General features: G+C 39.3%; 1 protein-coding gene across 1 annotated transcript; it reads right to left on the bottom strand.

Annotated features, from left to right (window-relative positions):
* Positions 1 to 1632: 1632 nt before the first annotated feature.
* On the bottom strand, positions 1633 to 22339 carry LOC118667384 (piggyBac transposable element-derived protein 4-like). Its single transcript, XM_036330611.1, is given in 2 exon segments — positions 1633 to 1734; positions 20711 to 22339. Coding segments are annotated over 2 exon segments (1731 nt in total).
* Between the last annotated feature and the right edge of the window lie 923 nt (positions 22340 to 23262).

Here is a 23262-nt window from a genome sequence, read left to right as displayed (position 1 = left end):
TTTCAGGCCAGTCCTCACAGGCCATGCAGAGGTACCCCACCAGTGCACTAATCTGTGCACCAGGCCTCTAGTAAATTAATAAGATTATGTAGTTTAAAGGGCCTCCCCTGTGGCTACCATAATTCAAGCTTATGTTTGGTAGGGTTAACCTGCTTGTTAAGCCTTAAAACAAAATTTTATTTACCTTAGGCCTCATACTGGACACAGTTCAGTTTAAGTTTGACTGAGTCAGACCCTAGGTCCATTCTAGTTTCTCAGTTGGACCTAGGTCATCCTTGCATCACTCTGGTTTTTAAATTCGCCCCAGTCCAGTTTCCAAGTCAGGGCTAGTCTGACCCTGGACCAAGTGTTGTTTCTAAGTCAAACCCAGTCTGACTGGCCAGTTTCTGGACCCTATCTAGAACAAGGAATGCTCATAGTCTGGAAGCTCATAATGCAAAAGGTACAGAGCTAGGATCCGAGAGGCACTATGACTTCCAGAGGTGGTTCCACAGGTACTTCCACCTAGTTTATCCTTGCTTCTGGGGGTCCACAGGGGTCTCCTTTTATTCCCTCCTCTGACACCAGAACAGCTAAAAGATAAACTGAGATATATTTAAAATTTTAAGAATTTATGTGAACAAAAATCAATTCGAATTGGGCAGCATTCAATCTAGCAGAAAGGAACTCCAAGGAGTTGTATAAAATGAAAGACTTTTATAATTGGCAGAGGGGAGCAGGAATGAGAGTTACTCTAGGCAAAAATCACATTGGTTATTGCAAGGTTACTTTCGTTGGGTGCATGGCAGGTGTGTACCAGGCAGATTACCTAATTAAGGCTGATGAGGTGATTCCTGACTGACTGGTTTAGATCCCATGGATTAAAGAGCCAAAATTGTAATTAGGTCTCGGTTTGGCAACATAAGACTTTGCATAAATAAACTCATTTTGGGCCTGTTGTCTTGTTTTTAACAGGTTGTAGTCAACATATTAGCCTGGACTACAGTCATGTGAAAACTTAATTGCAGCTGTAGGATCCATTGTCAAGCTGGCTCATTAAAATGACTGGTACGTTGATGCAGGCTCCCCTTAAGAGATGTTAGTTACTGCCATGTGGGCCTTTCTGCTGGGCTGCTTGCGTGTTTTCACATTAGCTGCAGTCTTTCTCTAGAGCCAGTGGTCCACAGTGAACAGGGCAGAAGCCAAAATGGCCTAAAATGCACAGAAACTAGAATGTTGCTTCCGAAGTCACAATTATTATTTCTTCAATATTCTAATACTTACACAGACTAGCACTATTTGTAGTTGGTGGGGACTACACAATGGTATGAATACTAGGAGAAAAGAGACATGAGGTGTCTTGAAAGACCTACTACTGGTTGGGTTTTTAATAAATCAGTTATTCTAAACATTCTCTATTCATAGAAAAGAATGGGGAAAACTTAAAACAATAGCTCTTTTCATCATTATTTCAATTAAATAATCACTGAACAAATGTTTAATTATTTGATATGTTTTCTGAAATATTAACATGAAGGAGAGACTGAAAATTAATTTGCAAGATTTCTATTTCAATTAATTTTATGTTTAGGATTCTATTGATTATACAAATATACAGATCTAGAAATAATAATGTTACCCACTCAAATAAATTCACATTGCCTCTACATCATAGCTGTTGAACTCAATTAGAATTTCTATAAAGGCAAGTTCTTTGTCTTTATCACTGCACTGCCAAAGAGCACCTACATATTGCTGTACAAAAAAGGCATACAATAAATGTTTGTTAAACTAAATTAAGTTTTTTGGACAAACTTCTGAGAACAAATACATTAACATTTATGCTGGTCTCGCTAAGATGTATTGCAGTCAGCATGACTACACAAATGCACAATATAAAAAAGTCTCAATGCCTGTTTTGTTGTTTCAACAGTGATTTGGAGGTTGGTAAGTCTTATCTTAAACAAATTATGGAGTAGGCAAAATTATTCTTCATTGCACTGAACTCTTCCAAATCTTGGTTCATTTTTCCTTTCATGGTAATCTCTGTCTTTAGTTCAGCTTAGAATTCATCTAAGGTGAAGAATTATTTTGGCCCAGCGTCTTCCTAATATCAAGCGCTGTCTTTCATCAAAGTGTGAAAGGATCTGACAGATCTATTTTGTGAGCCTTTTACATTCTCAGGGGGCTCTTCTTTCTTTCCCAGGGGTGAGTTTTCCTCTTCAGATATCCAGTGTTCCTTTTTCTTTAACTACCTCTTTTGAACACAGAGAAACACTGTCACTCTAGCTGTCATGTTCAATTGTTAATTGATGGATTTTTCTCTGAAATAAAATAGTTGCTGCCAATGTATTACCTAAACCAGACTCTGCACTTCACACGTTTCATCTCTGAGTGGTAAGTCTCAGAGAATCAATTTAAGCATTCCTGACAGCCAGTGAACAGTATTAAAAAGGGTTATTCCAATGTATTTTCATGCCAAAAGACACACACCAGGAAATACCTTGGCCTAGGCTTCAGAAGGACCATCCTGGCCACTAGAGTAGTTGGAGGCCTAAGTTAAACTCCTTCATATGTCAGACTAGCCCTGACCCTGCCTACTTCACACGGGATCTAGAAAGAACTCTTCATGAAGATCCTGTAATAACTTTCACACCTTTCTGTTTTTGCCTGGTCCAAATGTGGTAGTTCAACTTTTTTCTTTTGGCCAAAGGCATTAGTGAAAATAAAAAACTGAATTTTTCCTTTTATTTAATTTTAATTAATTTGCACTTAGCTAACCATGGCTGTTATTTACCTTATTTGGCAGTGAAACTTTAGGTATCAGACTAGGACAGTGGTTCTCTAAATGTGATCTAGGCACCTCTGAGGCTTTCCTAGAGCCTTTCAAGGGACCACAAGATCAACACTATCTATATATATAAAAGCCTAAGTGACCAGTTGACCTTTTGTTTGGTAGCTATGACATGCACTGACCACCAGGGGCAGATGCTCTGACCAGTAGGTTAGATTGTTGCTGGGGTCCGACCAATCGGGACTGGGCAAGAGGGACTGGACACACCCTAGAGACCTCCCGTGGTCCTCCCTGGCCAGCCCTGATCAGCTCCTATCCAGACTGGGTGAGATGGGCCAGACATGCCCAGGAGCCCTCCCTGGCCCTGCACCAGTGGGGTCCCAGATTGCAATAGGCACCCCACCGGTGCATGAATCCATGCACCAGGCCTTTAGTTTTTTATAAAAACACTAAGAGTTTACTCTCATTTTACTTCCATACTTTGCCAGAGGCTACATGACATGTGGTATACAAGAGAATAAATGCAGTCATAGATTTAAGAACTCATTATCTTTTCTTAAGCAAAACATTAAAAAAATAGAAGGTGCAAAATAACACGTTTCTATTTTTTGAAAATATAATTATATTTTATAAAAACATCTGCAAAATTTGTATTGCACTGATGATATTTAAATAAATGTATAGTTTAGAAAATTTAAATATCAGTTTAACATTTTAATATGGTAAATATCAATCAATATAACTGAGCAGAAACAAATCTCTTTGAGCTCCTCAATCATTTCAACAGTATAATGGGTCCTGAGACCTAAAATTTGAAAATTGCTGAACTAAACAACTCAAGGAGAAATTTCACTGTTTATTTTATTTTGAAAAGATAATTCTTTGCTTGTTTAACAAAGTTCTGTAATATTTTTGTGTTGGATGATCCCTTGAATATAATTGGGAATGGTCCAAAACATTTCTACATGTTTCCTGTAGCAATCAATAATCAACATCTCCTACTGGGTCAGATACTGTTTTTAAAAGGAGCACTTTTCTCATGCAGCCATGCTACTCAGGAGGATTTCAGTCATACAGAGAATGAAATGATTTTTTAGCACCAGTAAATTCTCAGCATCAGAATGTCTGGCTTTAATGAACACAAGTTAATGCATACTAATTCCAGAGGTTTACAGGCTAGTATGCCTCATAGGTAGACAGAAAACAGCATGGTCTGCAGCATTTTGCACTGGATATTTTTGGTACAGCTAACACTGTACTGCCATCATGGGCCAGTGAAAACACACCTTTTATGATGAGAGCCGCCATTCCCTCCGCAGGGATTCAAAGTCACTATGGGTGGGATATTTTCTGGACCAGCACCAATTGCTTTAAACTGCAGATTTATGAGGTTCCAAATTACTTCATAAAATATCCAATTAATTAATTACTAGTACGTGTTCTATATTTCCTTAATAATACTTGTCTTCAGTTAAAGCTTACACTATCATCTTAAGGCTCAAAGTGTGTTTTCCACTACCGTCAACAGCTCAGTGAACTGCGGATAGTAGAGGTTTAGGTTTATAAATACACAGCTCTTGCTGATACATCCTGTGGAAGAGCCTGTGGAGATTACCCTTACTAGAATGACACTGCCTTTAGACCTGAACAGAAAAGGCCACTTTCCTGGGCCTTGCAGTATGGAGTCCTATTTGGAACACTCTCTGACCAAGTTCCTACTTCCCATGGGAAAATGAGCTGCAAGGTCAAGGAATGTATCCACTCTAAGAACATAAACCCTAATTCTACACCATCCATGTCTAATGGTCTCAGAATTATTTGCACAATTGGACCAAACCTTTTTTTTAAGGCCTGCTTTGGTCTCTCCCATGGATCTTCCATTCCAAAGATATATATGAATCTCAAGGCCTAAGCAATGACCAAGAGATCAGAGGTTTATCGGGTTTGAATATAGAGCTTGGGTGTTAAGCAGAAATACACAATATGGCCTTCCCTGTACAATATGAAAGTAGATATGTGAAAAGAAGAAGAGGGTAGAATGAGGCTCATGATTATTTTCTAATATGGAACTCTTAGAAATCTAAGCATTCTAAATTCTAAATTTAATTTCACCCTCTTGGATCATTAAGAAAATATATTTGTTAAAATAAAAGTGTCTAGAGCATATTTTCTTTAATAGTCTGTTTGACTGACTTAAAATTTTTAATATTAACACATTACTTTCTGAGCCTCCATTTGTACTCTTGCCGTGAGCCCTCCACCCAAATTTAAGAAATGGATCTAAGACTTTTTTTTTTTTGGGGGGGGGGAGAATGTGATTTCATCATCCATTCATTCATATCCATTCACCAAATAAGCAGTCAGGTGATCTGAGGAATTTGCAGGATGGAGAATCTGCATCTCAAGTTTGGTAACATGACCACAATTTTAGTTCACTACAGAGGCAACATACTGTTGTCCATTATGGTACAATTTAGCATAGTCAATACATGTTGGAAAGACTTATTATCAATCCACTTAGGAAAAGAACCTCATACATGTAGATATACTCTTTAAATGTATTGACGAAAGGCTTTTATTATAACACTAAGATTTCTAGATAGGTCACATATAATCCTCTCAATCGAGAAATGTCATAGTCTTTTGAAAAAAAATTATTACATTTATTGGGGTAACATTGGTTAATAAAATTATGTAGGCTTCAAGTATAAAATTCTATAATAAATCATCTATATATTGCATTGTTTGTTTATCATCCCGAGTCAGATCTCTTTTCATCACGATATATTTGACCCTCTTTACTCTTTACTACCTCCTCCACACCCTGCTCTCCCTCTGATAACCACGGTTATCTCCATCTATGAGTTCTGTTTGTCTTATTTGTTCATTTGTTGTTTTCACTTTTATATCCCACATATAAGTGAAACATGGTTCTTGACTTTTTCCATCTGATTCACTTAACTTAGCATGATAGTCTCAAGATCCATTCGTGTTGTCACAAATGGCAGCATTTCATCTTTTTGTATGGTAGTATTCCGTTGTATATATGTACCACACCTTCTTTATTCAATCATCTATCAAAGAACACTTTGTTTTTTAGAAAGGATTTTATGAATTTGACCTCAAAGGCAAGGGAAGTAAAATAAAAAATAAATGAATGGGACAATATCAAACTAAAAAGCTCCTACACAGCAAAATAAACTATGAGCAAAACAAAATGGCAATCAAATGAATGGAAGAAACTTACAAACAACTCCTCCAACAAGGGGTTAATACACAAAATATATAAATACTCATAACTCAACACCAAGAAACTGAGTCCAATTAACAAATGAGCAGAGGATCCGAACAGGTACTTTTCCCTAGAAGACATACCAATAACTAACAAATATATAAAAAAATGTTCAACTTCCCTAGCTGTGAGTGAATTCAAATCAAAAGTACAGTGAGATATCACCTCACATCTGTTAGAATGGCTATCATCAACAATACAAGTAATAGCAAGTATTAGAGAGGTTGTGGAGAAAAAGGAACCCTCTTTCACCACTCCTGGGAATGTAAACTGGTAAGCCACTATGGAAAAACAGTCTGGAGTTTTCTCTTAAAAGTAAGAAGAGAGTTAACATATGATCCAGCAACCCCTCTTTATTTGAATACATCTATTTGTAAAAAATATATGCACCTCTAAATTTATTGTAGCATTTTTCACAGTACCCAACACAAATGTCATAGTCTTAATTTTCCTAATTCTTAAATATAGCTTCTCTTCTAAACCTTCCAGTATGGCACCTTTATGAGCAGTCTTCTGGCTGGCCAGCAGAAGTGTACAAATGCACATTAATTTATGTAATAATTATTCATTCTTTAGCTCTCCATTGTGCTGTGGGTCAAGAAAGAAAAATTGATGCTTTCATGTTTATCTTCAATTTGAAATAATTATTTCCACTTATTTTAATGTAAGATAATCAACTATAGTACATCAAGTATCAGTATTATTCCTCTCTTTTCTAGATAACTGGATTCCTTCTTGCACCCTTTCAGAGTCCCTAGATTTTTCCAAACAAAATTATATTATCTAATTACACAAATACCTCAAAAAAAGACATATGCCTGATTTCTCTCTTTCAGTTTTATTCAATCAGTATTTATTGAGTCACTGTTCTAAGTCAGTTAGTGTTATGGGACTTGGGACCATAACAATAAACAAAACTATGACTCTTCTGTGACAAAGCTTAGATTCTAATGTGTAACAATATATGGAAAGGGGGGCGGGGAGTGCCATATCAGTAAATATACAATATATCAGTGGGTGGTAAGTGTTTTGGAAGAAAGGAAATCAGCTTAAATGGAAATAAAAGAGTAGGTATTATTGCTTTATTTTATAAAAGATGGTCAGGAAAGTATTACAAGTGATACTTGAGCACACATGAAGGAGAAAATCATGTGGATAATTGGGATAAAATTGTTCCAGGTAGAAGGAACATCAAAGGCAAAGTGTACATGTGCTACCATTTTCTAAGAAGAGCAAGGTTACAAATGTGTGGCTACAGCTGAAGGAATGAAATAGAGTCAGAGGAAATTAGGTCAGAAAGTTAAAAAGAAGAATGTATATATTAGGGCTGTCTTTTACTATGAGCCATTGGAGAGGTTCATGAAGAGGACTGAGTCATGTGATGTGTTTTAAAAGGACAATTCTGGATTCTGAATTGAGAGTAGAATTTGGGTTTATAGCAATTAGGATAAGGTAAGTTAGCTACAATGATAAACATCCTAAAAAAAACTCAGTGATTTACAACCATTAAACTAGTTCTCATTGTCCTACATCTAGATTGTTGGCCACAAAGGGGATTACGCTCATGGCAATTACTCAGAGACCCAAACCACTGGGCTTGCTTCCATAACCAGAGTACAAAGACAAAGGCATGAAAAACCTTGCATTGGCTCTTCAGAGCCTCCCTCTGAGTGACATTGTCTCTTCTGCTTACATTTCCCTGGCCCATGCAAACTTATGACCCTGACTGCATTCAATTGGGTAGAGAATTTCAATTCTAAAGTGTTTTTTAAAGCAAAAAAAACAGACTTTTTTTGGTACCCTGACCGGCCAACATGATTTCCTTAGGGTCACAAATATTTGGTTCACTCTCTTCCCTAGATACAAAATACACTCATACCTTAACCCAAGAGAGAAAACTCAAAAGTCCTGTCCAGATTTTAAAGCATAAGATCTAATGAGTGTTTCTATACAGGATGGGGTAAAAGTAGGTTTACAGTAGTTTGTGTGGAAAATAATATAATAATTAATGTTATAATACAAGAATAAAACCTGTTTCACATTCTCACATCTGTAACCCTAAATTTTCCCCATCCTGTATAAGTCTAGATGTGCTACTTCTTGCTCTAAAGACATAATAAATGTAAAAATATACAAAAATACAAAAAATGTTATGTGATCTACCCCCCTCCCTACTCTATCCAAGTTGGATTCACAGTAGAGGCCTGGAATTACTGAATAAACATTCTTATTCAGGAAGATAAGATTTGGAGTGGGGTTAAGTAGGAACCTGAACCATAGAAATTCCACACCCATTGAGTGGCTATTTTGAGGGCTTTCTCCCTGAGAGTAATTCTTCAGCCTGCAGTTCTCAGGGGTCTTTGGCTCTGACCTCTACACATTATCCTCACTGGTTACATTTGAAAAGGATATAAAAATATTGAGACCTGAGCAACTTGCTAATTCTTTACCTCTACAAGGTTTGGGGCCCAGAGGACTATTTTACTTTTTGTTTTGTATTATAGAGCACTTTCAATATTATTTTTTATTAGTTTTAGGTGTATAGCATAATGGTTAGACCATCATCTACTTTACAATGTGATCCTCCCCATGTTCTAAGTACACACCTTGCACCACATAATAGTTATTACAATACTAGGGCCTGGTGCACGGATTCATGTACCAGTGGAGTCCCTCGGCCTGGCCTGTGGGGATCAGGCAGAAACCAGCTCTCTGACATCCCCCAGGAGTCCTGGATTGTGAGAGGGCCAGTGCATGATCGGGGCCAGGGAGGGACAGCAGGAGAGTTCCAAGTCATGTCCAGCCTATCTTGTCCATTCCCGATCAGCTGGACCCCAGCAGCAAGCTTACCTACTGGCAGAGCTTTTGCCCCCTGGTGGTCAGTGGGTGTCATAGCGACTGGTCAGACAGTTGAACAGTCAGACACTTAGCATATTAGGCTTTTATTATTTGGATTATTAACTATATTATCTATGCTGTACTTTGCATTTCCATGACAATTTCATGACTACCAATTTATACTTCTTTATCTCTTCATTTTTTCAACCAGTACCCCAACCTCCTCCCCTCTGGCAACCATCAACCTGATCTTTGAATCTATGAATCTGTTTCTATTTTGTTTGTTCATTTATTTTGTGCTTTAAATTCCATATATAAAAGAAATCATAAGGCATTTTTCTTTTTCAGACTAAATTGTTTCACTTAGCATAATACCCTCTAGGTCCTTACATTCACAAATGATATGGCTGAGTAATATTCCATTGTATATATGCACCATCTCTTTTTCATCCAATTGTCTATTGATAGGCACTTGGGTTGCTTCCATTTCTTGGCCATTATAAATAATAAATATAAAAGGATGTATATATTCTTTTGAATTAGTGTTTTAGGTTTCTTTAGATATATACACAGCAGAGAAATCCCTGGGTCATAAGACAGTTTCATTTTTAATTTTTTGAGGAACCACCGTAATGTTTTCCATAGTAGAGGCACCTATCTGCATTCTCACCAACAGTACAGGAGGGCTCATTTTTTCCCGCATCCTCACAAGCACTTGTTCATTGACTTATTAATGATAGCTATCCTGGCAGGTGTGGGGTGATATCTCATTGTTTTTAATTTTCATTTCTCTGATGATTAGTGACATTAAACATATTTTTGTATGACTGTTGGCTATTTCTATGTACTCTTTGGAAAAGTACTTATTCAGGTCATCTACCCATTTTTTAAATTGGACTTCTTTCAATATCGTGTTGTAGGAGTCTGTTTTACGTCTTTAATAGTTACACATTCACAAGCTGGTGGTTTTTTGACAATGCAATTTTGTCAAAGCTATAGTCATGTCATTTTTATTTATTTTAAGTCAGTACCATGTGCCAATAATCTCACCCATAGTCTTTTTGAGACATTAATTGTGAGTATAAATTTGACATCTGGATATAGGCACATCCCTATTTTCTGTAGACCTTTGGTACAACTTAAAACATTTACTGTGTGAAATAGTAATTCATTAAAAGATTTTTAAATGTGACCGATGGTCACACTTTTGTTTGGCCCTTGCTGTGGCTAGGCTGAATTTTAATTAGTCTTTGTTTTTAAAATCTTCACTGCATAAAAATGGAAATCATCTGCATCTTTATTCTGCAAGTCACAACATTTCTGAACTCTATTTAATGCCTTTCATTTCTTCTTATAGATTAACCATTTTTAAATTTCTTTTATGTTGTAACAAGTAAAAATGAAGTCAAAAATAAAATAAAAATACTCACATTATAGATGCTGTTGCTTATTCTCTTGTGTGAAGCTATAAGCCCAATTGTCATGCCACCACAGGTTAGAATTTTACCACCACATAACATAAATCATCATCCATCAGCTTCCAATAATATTTCCTTGACAACTACCACCCATTGCCATAACCAATGCCAAATGTTTTTGGGTTGTGTTCTTGTTTTTCTGGAATATCCTGAAACAACTTTATCAGTTAAGATAGGCAAAGTTAAGCTTTTTGCCAAGTTGAATGTCTCAGTGGTTTCAAGCAACAATATTGATTTTTCTTTTATCCTATGTATCTACCCAAGCTGTAAGGAAGTGGAGCTCATAATAGGAACCCTAGTGAATGGCTTATGGCTGCTCCAGCATTGCTTCTTTAAAAAATTTTTGTTTAAAGTATTACATATAGTATCACATATGTTTCCTTTTCCTCCCATTGACCTCCCCCGACCCATCCCCACCCCTACACATGCCCTCACCCCTCTAGGGTCTGTGTCTATTGGTTATGCTTATATGTATGCATACAAGTCCTTTGGTTGACCTCTTACCACCCCACCACCACCACCTTCCCACTGAAGTTTGACAGTCCATTTGAATGCTTTGCTGTTTCTGTATCTATTTTTGTTCATCAGTTTATGTTGTTCATTATATTCCACATATGAGTGAGATCATGTGATATTTATCTTTCTCCAACTGGCTTATTTCACATAGCATAATGCTCTCCAGTTCCATCCATGCTGTTGCAAATGGTAAAAATCCCTTCCTTTTTACAGCAGCGTAGTATTCCATTGTGTATATGTACCACAGTTTTTTAATCCACTCATCTGCTGATGGGCATTTAGGCTGTCTCCAAATCTTAGCTATTGTAAATAGTGCTGCTAGGAACATAAGGGTGCATAAATCCTTTCTGATTGGTATTTCTGGTTTCTTGGGATATAATCCTAGAAGTGGGATCACTGGGTCAAATGGAAGTTCCATTTTTTAATTTTTTGAGGAAACTCCATACTGGCTTCCACAGCAGCTGCACCAGTCTGCATTCCCACCAGCAGTGCAAGAAGGTTCCATTTTCTCCACATCCTCTCCAGCATTTGTCATTTGTTGATTTATTAATGAAAGCCATTCTGACAGGTGTGAGATAATACCTCATTGTAGTTTTGATTAGTGACTTTGAGCATGTCTTCATATGTCTCTTGGCCTTCATTATGTCCTCTTTCAAAAAGTGTCTATTTAGGTTCTTTGCCCATGTTTTGAGGATTGTTTATCTCCCTTTTGTTAAGTTGTATGAGTTCCCTATATATTTTGGAGATTAAACCCTTATCTGAGATAACAATGGCAAATATGTTCTCCCATGCAGTGGGCTTTCTTGTTTTATTGATGGTTTCTTTTGCTGTGCAGAAGCTTTTTATTTTGATGTAGTCCCGTTTGCTTATTTTCTCTTTAGTTTCCATTGCCCTAGGAGCTGTATCAGTAAAGATATTGCTACAACATATGTCTGTTATTCTGCTGCCTATGGCTTCTTCTAAGATTTTTATGGTTTTCCATCTTACGTTTAAGTCTTTTATCCATTTTGAGTTTATTTTGTGTATGGTGTAAGGTGGTGGTCTAGTTTCATTTTTTGCATGTATCTGCCCAATTTTCCCAACACCATTTATTAAAGAGACTGTCTTGACTCCATTGTCTGCTCTTGCCTCCTTTGTCAAATATTAATTGAGCATAATGACTTGGTTCGATTTCTGGGTTCTCTGATTTGTTCCATTGGTCTGTAAACTGAGTGGCCAGATTATTATGATCATTGATGTTTGTAGGCAAATTAGCTATAATTTTGCGCTGAAGTTGCTAGAGGGCCAGACCACTACAAATAGGGAAGCAGGTTGTTTACCATGACAGTAGAAGTAATTTTTTTCTGAAGATATGGGTAAATAATGCGATTTAACAGCCTTTGAACATGGGATATATATATATATATATATATATATATATATATATATATATATATATATTTTATGTCTGTTCTTGTGCCAGTACCAGGCAGTTTTGAGAACAGTGGCTTTGTAATATAGCTTGATAACTGGTATTGTGATCCCTCCAACATTGTTTTTCTTTCTCAGATTTGCTGCAGCTATTTGGGGTCTTTTTTTGAACATCACTGCTTCTTAAAGCTACTACCCAGAAAGAATACATTCTGATACATTTCAGTGGCCAAGAAGATCACATGATCAAAATAATAGTTTAAATGGGAAGAAAAGGAGATCCCTTATATGCCCAGTCTGAAAGAAGTGACATTAGCAAAAGGTCCTAATGAATAGCACTTGGGCAAGGATTAATTCAGGGAGACCATGTAGAAAGATACTGGAATAACTCAGGCATATGATGGTTGTGGTATGGATCAGGTGGAAGTTGTAGAAGTGGTAAGATGATCCAGTAGGTTTTGCTAATGGGTGGTATATGAGAAAGAAAATTAAGATGTCAAGAATCAATCTAAGTTTTGACCTGAGCAAATAGGACAGAGTTGCCATTTACAGGTATGAAGATGTCAGAGAAGCCATTTTGGGAGGTAATATCAAGAATTCAGTTTTGTGCATGTTGATATTGAGGATCACATTCTGCAGTCAGTTCTAAGATGCATATCAGGTTCTGAAGAGAGGGCTCCTCTTTTCCAATGGCTACCTTGCTGTACCTGCTCTTTAAATCTGAAACTGAAACCATCCATGCTGCAAAGCCATCCCAGAGCACCTTGGGCTTGTGATGATGCAGTGATCACTCTTAGACTTACCAAGAGTCTGTTTCTTCAGTAGTCTTTTATCCACATACATTTCAATATTATAAGATTTATTATGATTTCCACTTTCAGTGACCCATAATACCTGCCAGGCTACCAGCTAATGGCATTAATTAAGTCCTTTGTTATGTACTCTTTAGAAAAATTGATCTTGAGAAAGCAATCATTCTACAGCACTCTAAAAAATGCTGGGTTATTTTTACATCATTAAGCACTATTTCCATTTTAAGCAGATCATGTCTATTTTACAAAGATAGAAAAATACTTCTATCTTATAACTATCCATTTAAAAACACTCAGGGACTCAGGAATTTTCAAGATCAAATCTGCCATAAATATTTCAGAAAACTGTGTCTACCACTTCCTGGTGTTTTTTCAAAGGGCTTATCACAAGTATGGAGAAACACTACCCATCCTCAGCAAAATAATAGATTGCAGCATGAAAAACAAATTTTAGTTGACCTCAAATATAGCATTTACTCAGCTATGTCTTTCAATTCTGGACACACCTTTGTAGAAGTGGCAAAACTGAGTAGCCTCCAGAGTCTCTTCTGCAAAAATTAAGCACACTGTTCCACAGATTACTGGAATCCGTTTATAGTCAGTATAAAGAACTGTAACTTTGTAAGTTACTGTATAGAGACATAGATCAAGCACCATTCCAATGGTGAAATGCAGTAGTTATTCACTACTTGTTATTCACTCTCCAGTACCACTTTGCATTAATTTTCCATAATTATTGCTCATACATTTTTACTGAACCCTCAACCAACTTAAAAGTGCTTAGAACTCCTATGATAGGGCTCAAATTCAGTGTTCACTTTTAATTCCTGGAATTCACTGGCTTTGATCTGGAGCCTTTGCCAACTTCCCATCACCATCACTCTGTGGATGTTCACACATTTTACCACAATAAGAAAGGATATCTTGGTTGGGTAGACTCTAGAGCAGTTTCTCATTCTTCTGTATATGGGAAGAGAATAATCAGTACCATCAGTAACTTCCCAAGTCCTACAAAGTTTCACCCCACTCTAACCTAATTTGAATATCATAGTTTTCTGATCCCAGCTTTTCTAGAGTTGCAATTGTGCCTAACTCTCCTCTACATAAGAAGATCTGAATGTGAGTCAAAGACCTCATTCCTAGTTCCCAATTCATTTTTTGTTTCATGTTTTTTATTCAACTTGCTTCCCCTGCACTTAAATTAGAATAAGATCAGGTTGTTTTTTGTTTGTTTGTTTTATTTTGTGTGTGTGTGTGTGTGTGTGTGTGTGTGTATTGAAGTTGGCTACCATTTCTCTAGCCCTAAGGTATGTTCAATGTAAACATGTGTTTAATCTTTGATTTTGTGTCACATATTTCTAGTACAGACCACAATAGTGGAAAATAATCTCATGTAAATAAAAGTTATTTTATCCTTTCTCTGGTGGGTGCTGGAAACTTTATAGTACCACAGACATTTCTGCCCTGCAAAAAACTTGTTCTAAATTCAGCAAACAGTCAAGCACAATTGCAAAATCCTTCCCAGATATCACCCCATGTTACAACTTAAAGCGTTTCTCATTGCATTATCCAGTTCTGTGTCTCAACCTCTAAGGCATCTTCCCCCAAGAGCGTTCTGTGTGCAGCCCCAAATTATTTTTCCAAGAACAATTCTCAAACATCTGAAAAATGATTAAACTTTTTGTCATATCATAATCATATTACTCAGAGACCCTTCTACAGGAAAGAAACAAATAAAAATAAACCAACCAACAAACAAAAACAATCACCATTCAGTTCAGATTCTATGCTAGATAACAGGAGCATAGGAATCATCTTCCTTGAGCACTGTTTCTTCAATACTAGAGGCCAGGTGGACGAATTCGAGCATGGGTGGGGTCCCTCAGCCTGGCTGGCAATTGGGGCAGATCGGGCTGTTGGAGGTTGGCCTGCTGGAGGGCAGGGTCTGCAGGAGGTTGGTTGTGGGAGCACACTGACCACCAGGGGGCACCAAGGGCCGTTTGATCACTTAGGCTTTTATATATATATAGACTAGTGGCCCAGTGCACGAAATTCGTGCACGGGGAGGGTGTGTTCCTCAGCCTGGCCTGCACCCTCTCCAATTTGGGACCCCTCAAAAAATGTCCTGCCAGTTTACAGGGATTGGGCCTAAACCAGTAGTCGGACATCCCTCTCGTAATCCAGGACTGCTCTGCCCACACTGCAGCCACCGCTACTGCCTCAGCCACTGCCTGCCCCAAATCCATGGCTGTGGGGAGAGGGCCTGCGCCCACGCCCCGCAGAGAATCAGCTGGGAGGGAGTGCTGTACGCTGGCAGTGGGGCCAAGGACCTGTCCCTGGACCCCGCCAAGTGGGCCCAACTGCAGAGGAGCCTGGATAAGAAGCTGGGTGAGCTAAGCAGCCAGAGGAAGAGCAAAAGGAAGGAGAAGGAGATGTGAGCCGGCCCTGACACCCTCCGGCCTTGTCTTTGCAAATGTGGGTGGGGCCAAGCGTCTGTCCCTGGTACTTTCTGTGCCTTGTAGCTGCTCCGGTGATGTGACCAGGGCTACATGAGCAAGCCAGGGGCCTCTGGGAGGGGGTGGGTCCTCGGGCCCAGCATGCCATGCCTTGCGCTGGGGTGGGGGCAGGCTGCAGTGGCTGTTCTCTGGACCTTCTGGGGAGAGCCGCCCCAGGTCTCAGTTTTGCTGGCACTAGGGCCCCCTGGGGCTCTCCAAGGTCCCTCGCCAACTGCCTTAAGAGAACCTTTAAGAGAGGTTCCGGGAGTCCGGGTTGCGGCCTGGCCTGCGCCCCACCCTCCCGCCCTTCCATCGCCATGGTGGGGGTCCGCGGTTGCTGCCTGGCCTGCGCTCCGGCCCTCCCGCCCTCCAATCACCATGGCGATCAAGGGACGCAGGCCCTCCCGCCCATCAGTTGCCATGGTGGGGGTCCGAGGTTGATGCCTCCCCTGTGCTCCGGCCCTCCTGCCCTCGGATCGCCATGATGGGGGTCCGGGGTTGCGGCCTGGCCTGTGCTCTGGCCCTCCCGCCCTCCAATCACCATGGCGGGGGTATGGGGTTGCTGCCTGGACTGCGCCCCGCACTCCTGCCCTTATATTGTCATGGTGGGGGTACGTGGTTGCTGCCTGGCCTGCGCCCCTCCCTTCCGCCCTTCGATCGCCATGGTGGGGGTCCATGGTTGCTGCCTGGCCTGCAACATGGCCCTCCCGCCCTCCAATCACCATGGCAATTGAGGGACGCAGGCCCTCCCACCCATCAGTTGCCATGGCGGGGGTCCCGGGTTGCCGCCTGGCCTGCGCTCTGGCCCTCCTGCCCTCCAATTTCCATAGCGATCAGGGCTGCAGGCCAGCCGACAACCCCAGCTTTCCCATGGCATCACCGGCTGTGGGGTGGGGAAAGGCAGCCTTTGCCCACCCCCAACTCTTGCCTGCCGCCTGGGTTGCCGATCACCATTGTTCAGTCCTTCCCCTTTTGCCTCTCATCGGTTACCGCCATCTTGGCTGGCAATTAATTTGTATATCTCACAGATTAGCCAATGGGAAGGGTAGCAGTGGTACACCAATTACCATGTTTCTCTTTTATTAGATTAGGTTCCTTCATGAAGCTCATTTCTTTCTTTTTTTATTAAATCTTTATTGTTCAGATTATTACATTTTTTCCTCTTTTTGCACCCATAACTCCCCTCCTCCCAGTTCCCGCCCTACCCTCCACCCTCACTCCCCACCCACTGTCCTCATCCATAGGTGCACGATTTTTGTCCAGTCTCTTCCCGCATCACCCACACCCCTTTCCCCCCAAGAATAGTCAGCCCATTTCCTTTCTATGTCCCTGATTCTATTATAATCACCAGTTCATTCTGTACATCAGATTATTTATTCACTTGATTCTTAGATTCATTTGTTGATAGATGCGTATTTGTTGTTCATAATTTGTATCTTTACCTTTTTCTTCTTCTTCCTCTTCTTAAAGGATACCTTTCAGCATTTCATATAATACTAGTTTGGTGGTGATGAACTCCTTTAGCTTTTCCTTATCTGTGAAGCTCTTTATCTGACCTTCAGTTCTGAATGATAGCTTTGCTGGATAAAGTAATCTTGGTTGTAGGTTCTTGGTATTCATCACTTTGAATATTTCTTGCCACTCCCTTCTGGCCTGCAAAGTTTCTGTTGAGAAATCAGCTGACAGTCGTATGGGTATTCCCTTGTAGGTAACTGAGTTTCTTTCTCTTGCTGCTCTTAAGATTCTCTCTTTGTCTTTTGCTCTTGGCATTTTAATTATGATGTGTCTTGGTGTGGTCCTCTTTGGATTCCTTTTGTTTGGGGTTCTCTGTGCTTCCTGGACTTGTAAGTCTATTTCTTTCACCAGGTGGGGCAAGTTTTCTGTCATTATTTCTTCAAATAGGTTTTCAATATCTTGCTCTCTCTCATCTTCTGGCACCCCTATAATTCTGATGTTGGTATGCTTGAAGCTGTCCCAGAGGCTCCTTACACTGTCTTCGTATTTTCGGATTCTTTTTTCATTTTGCTTTTCCGGTTGGGTGATTTTTGTTTCTTCGCATTTCAAAACTTTGACTTGATTCTTGCGCTCCTCTGGTCTGCTGTTGGGTGTCTGTATAATATTCTTCATTTCAGTCAGTGTATGCTTAATTTCTAGTTGGTTCTTTATCACAACATTGAGGGTCTCATTAGATTTCTTGTAGATCTCATTAAGTTTATCGGCAGTTTCTAGAAACTTATTGAAAGACCTTAAAAGTGTGGTTTTGAGCTCTATATTCTCCATTTCCGTCATGTTTCTTTGTCTCCACATTTTTTATGCTTTCTTGGTGCACCCCCTTGTGGTCTTTGTGTGCAGTCTTGTTGTAGTTAAGCCTTGATTGTTGTAGGTAATACTGGCGGGGATTTGACCTCCAGGACAACTGACTTTGAGAATCAGCTGTGCCTGCAGTGGGAGAACTTCTGTCCTGGATCTCTAGGATGGTGCTAATCTAGCCTTTGCCTGAGGCTATCCGGCAATGCCTCTGTGCAGGGCTTGGGCAGGGCGGGTCCCAGGGGATCTACAGGTCAGCCAGAGCCAGCAGTTATGGGTGCTCTCAGTCCCGTTCCCAGAGGCTCTGCCTCTCAGAGTCCCAGCAACCGCTGCAAACCTCGGAGAGAAAGCTGCCTTCGAGTTCCAACCTAAGCCAGTCAGTCCTACTTCTCCTGTTTGAGTCTGGGTCCCTAGAGACTCGCCCAGATCTGGAGCTCAGAGTCTGAAACTCCCTCCAGATTGAAACAGACAACCGTGCCCTCAGCCACCAGCCCGCTCCGCAGGCACTCCACACCTCAGTATTTGACTTCAGCACTGTGCCTCCTCTGAGTCTCGGTATGCTATTCTCTTTCCTCCTAGTTGTAGAACTTCCACTCAGCCAGCCGTCCTGTGGTTCTGGGTGATGTCCGTTCCCTCTTTTAGTTGTATTTTCGAAGTGGTTGTTCGAGGCAGCAAACTCCGGCGTTAACCTATGCCGCCATCTCGTTTTTTCTTTCAAAGCTCATTTCTAATCCTATGAACCTAAGTTCCTGTATTGTGCTTGAAACATCCATTTTTGATGTTACATTTCCCAAGCGAGTCCACTGGAGATGACCACCATCTACCACAGAGAAAGGATGTCCACTGCAATTATTACTTCTTTTGGTTGGTTTCCTCTCCAACTAAACAGTTTGCAAGCTCTCCTTGACTGGATTTCAAAGTATACTTTGATTGTAGCAAGGCAGATGATATGAATAGTTTAGGTAGCAAAGGTAGTATGCACTTGCTTGTGACCCTAACATTTTATAAGCTTGAGATTAGAGTCATATACAACTTACTATTAAGCAAATATACCAGTTACATGAAATGAAAAAGGATGTTTTAATAATAGCAATAGTTATGATAAAATGATAATGATTATTATAGATAAAATATATGGTGAGCCAGCACTGATTATTTTATATTTATTAACTAATTTAATCTTCACAGCATCTTATGAGTTTAATACTATTATTTATATAGGTCTAAAGTAGAAAACTGAGGCAAAGAGAGGTTTAGTCATCTGTACAAAGTCATACAGTGGAGAAACAATAAAGATAGGAATCCAAAAAGGTACATGCAGTATCTATGAAGTTAGTTGCTTTATAATCAAAACTAGAGGCCCAGTGCATGAAATTCATGCACTGTGGGGAGAATGTCCCTCACCCAGCCTGCACCCTCTCCAATCTGGGACCCCTTGGAGGACATCCCTCTCACAATCTGGGACTGCTGGCTCCCACCGCTCACCTGCCTGCCTGCCTGAATGCCCCTAATTGCTTCTGCCTGTCAGCCTGATCACCATCTAATCACTCCCCTGCCAGCCTGATTGATGCCTACCTGTTCTCCTGCCAGCCTGATTGTCCCCAACTGCCCTCCCCTGCTGGCCTGGTCACCCCCAACTGCCCTCCCCTGTTGGCTCAGCCACCCCTAACTGCCCTCCCCTGCTTGCCTGGTCACCCTAACTTCCCTCCCCTGCTGGCCTGATCACCCACAACTGTCCTCCCCTGCCAGCCATCTTGTAGCTGTGGGCGCCTCCATCTTTGAGTGTGTGGCAGTCAATTAGCATATTCCCTCCTTATTGACTGTGGGTGCTGCCATCTTTGAGGGTGTGGCAGTCAATTAGCATATTCCCTCCTTATTGACTATGGGTGCACAATCTTGAGGGTGGGGCAGTCAATTAACATAATTCCTCCTTAGTGGCTGTGGGCACTGCCATCTTTGCGAGCCTGTGAGAGTCAATTAGCATATTCCCTCTTTATTAATTAGGATAAAGTCTCCCTTCCTACACAGGGCACAGGGAATATGTTTACCCATGTCCCCTCCCTCCTATTCCATTCTACTGCTTTAACCTGCTACAACTTCCAGAGTCCTTGCTTGCTGGCAATTCATCTCATCTATTTTTGTTTGATATCTGTTCATTTCTTTGATGAAGCAGTAGAGTTTGTCTTCACTCAGATGGTGAACATCCATTTTTCTTTCTTTTATTTACCTCTTTTTACTACCTTATTAAAATCCATTGAACAAAGAAGGGGCAGGTATGGGTTGAAGAAGTCCTAAGCTCCACAAAAATACTATCAGATATGTGTGAGTATATTTATGTATATCAAATAATTTGTCCAAAGTCACACAGAAAATAAGTGGTCGAGTGAAGCTTTGACCTCAAGTGGCATGGCCTCCATATCTGTGCAGTTAACAACTGCTAGTTACCATGACTCACATTTAACACTAGAAAGACTGAAATTTAGTATATACCTATATTGCCCAAAAGCAGTCAAAATGACTGCATTGTGAAAGAATAACAAATGTGTAAAGAAATTTGTTTAAAATTAATTTTTAATATTTTGTATAGTATTTATAGTTATATAACAAGGTATTAGTAAATATTAACAAAAAAAATGTACCTCACTTGGAAAAAAAATAATTTATGCATTATTATTTGTACATTTTATGCAAATTAAAGTGGAAATCTTTTTATGTGTACATCTTCCGCAAACATACTTTCGACATTTTTCACATATATTATTTGTTTTGTTGTTGTGGCAAAGTTGTACTTGACAAATTTTGCGTTTCTTAGAATGGGTTGCATTTGATGATGTTGCAGTTGATCTTTGTGGGTCTTCATGTTCTGATGAATTTTTCTGTCTTGCAGCTCTGTATTCGGTGGAAAGCTGTTCTGCTAATTGAAACAAGAACTCTTTTCGTTGTATTTGTATTCCTGTCCTTTCTTTGTAAAGGATCCAAGCATTTATAGCAGCCAAATCTAAAATATTGAAAAATATTTGGAGGGGCCATCTACAAGAACTAGCTTTTACTGTGTATTTTCTGGCCATTTGATCCGCCATATCAACTCAAAATTTTGTGCTGTTATAAAGTTGAATAGATTCCGGTAACATTTTTTTATTACTCTTATCAATTTTCACAAATTTATGCCTACAACTTAGAACAGCTATTCTTTTATTTGGTTTGCTTTTATATATTGTAAGAACACAATTCTCTGATTTATATAGCAGAGTGGAAAAAGGAGGCATGTTATCCTTCGTTTGTTTGGCTGCTTTGGGTAGTTCTCTTTTGTTTCCTCTAATAGTTCCAACTAGAGTTGTTTGTTTGTCCAATAATTTTGTCGCGAGTGACATGCTAGTGAAAAAGTTATGGGTCGTGATATTTCTTCCACAGCCTGTATATGGCTCGACAAGTTTCAGAACAACATGTTCACTGAGAAGCATTGACGATGGTTGCTGTTCATCTTTCCCCAAATAAGGAAAACCATTCAAAACATAGTTGCTACTAACATCTGATGCAAGCCAGAATTTGATGCCAAATTTGTTGGGTTTATTAGGCATATACTGTGTAAACCTGCACCTGGCTTTTGACGGAAATAATTGCTCGCCAACTGTTATATTTTGCCCTGGTTGATAGCAAGCTTGACTCTTTTCAGTGAACTTGTCCCATACTTCCGAAACCAAGGCAAACTTATTTGTTTGTAGGTGCCTACTTCTTTCGGTTCTTCTGTCAAAAGGAATAAATCGTAGGATTTGCTTGAACTTTTCTCTGGCCATAGTTTTCCTGAAGAATTCGGGACCCCACTTTGCTGACCATAAATAACTGAGTTTTAAATTTTTTGCCTCGTAGGCTCCACGAGCATATAAAATCCCAATAAATGCACGTATTTCCGGTAATGTTGTCCAATAGTTCCTCAAAATTCGGCGGCCTTCTTCTGTGCACTTCTTTATATGTTTGATAATATAGTTATCTATTATCAATGAGAATGCACTGATAAGATTATCTGCCATAATGTTCCTTTTTGCGTAGCCTGTTGGCCCTTTCACACCCTTGAAAATACAAGTACATGGTAACCTTCCAGGAATACCACCTTCGTCAAATTTTGACCACACAGTACCATCGGCAGCTGTTTTGGTCTCCTGAACGGTGTGTTCAGTTTCTTCATCAGAGTCTGAACTACTTGGCACCCTACACCTTTTCCTGGGCATATTGATGGCACTTTCCTTTTCATCACTGGTGATCGACTCTTCATCGCTATCTTCAGTGTCAGATGTTTCACTTTGAATATAATCCGCTTCATTTTCAGATGATACTTCAGAATTTGCTGCGTCTGATTCTATATCGGAGCACTCTTCACTTATGTTCGTTTGCTTTTCCAGTAACTCTCTTCTCTTCGACATTTCTTTCATGAATTTAGGGAGCAAAAGAAATACAATAAACAGCCTATTAGAACAAGTATCACTGCATAAAGATTCGAATACCAAGTACTAGTTTACCTTATTGAGCAACTGCAACTTATCAAGTATCGACAATTTATCATGTACTTGTATGTTATCATGTGACGGTAATCGAAAAAAAAAAATGAAAACTGTTATTTCAATACAGAGCCGAACTGTTATTACTCAATTCAATAATAAGAGTCATTTGATTATTTAAAATTTCCCAAGCAGTCAAAATGACTGCTTTTGGGCAATGTAGGTATAACACATATATATATACCGTAAATGAAGGAGGGGGAGGTAACTACAATTATTAATAAACGCATTTATATGTTGTACAAAAAGTCACAAAATTCTAAGACATTGTGTCCTTATATACATAATTGTTTTTCTAATTGAAATTAAAAAGCAGTCAAAATGACTTCCTTGGGCAATCTAGTTAATAATAATAATAATAATAATAATGATGATAATAATTCCATAATAATAGAGTCTACCTTATATGATAGTTATTAGTTGTATGATTCTTAGAGAAATATCTGACACATAGCAGGCATTCAATAATTTTTTGCTATTAAAGGTGAGATTATATTTAGTTATCTTAAAAATGATGGCACATTTTATCTACTTTTATGCATTATCCTTGCCTGTTATCAGCTGACTTTTTTACTTTTTCTCAAACTGACAGGAAAATATGATTTTTGAGGAAATTTTATCATGCATTATCCAAGTTATTTAAGCTATTTTTAAGGGTTGCCCTGTGTCCCAAGAATAAATCCCAAGCTTCTTAAACTCTGCATTCCATAAATTCTCCAGCCCTATATCTAACCAGTCTCCTCACACTCCAGAATACTGAGCTACATCTTACTTCATTTACCCTTTCT

This window comes from Myotis myotis, unplaced genomic scaffold (genome assembly GCF_014108235.1).
Source record: "Myotis myotis isolate mMyoMyo1 unplaced genomic scaffold, mMyoMyo1.p scaffold_m19_p_1, whole genome shotgun sequence".
NCBI classification, from domain to species: domain Eukaryota; kingdom Metazoa; phylum Chordata; class Mammalia; order Chiroptera; family Vespertilionidae; genus Myotis; species Myotis myotis.
Note: the sequence above shows the minus strand (reverse complement) of the source record. Positions and strands in the feature narration are given on the sequence as shown.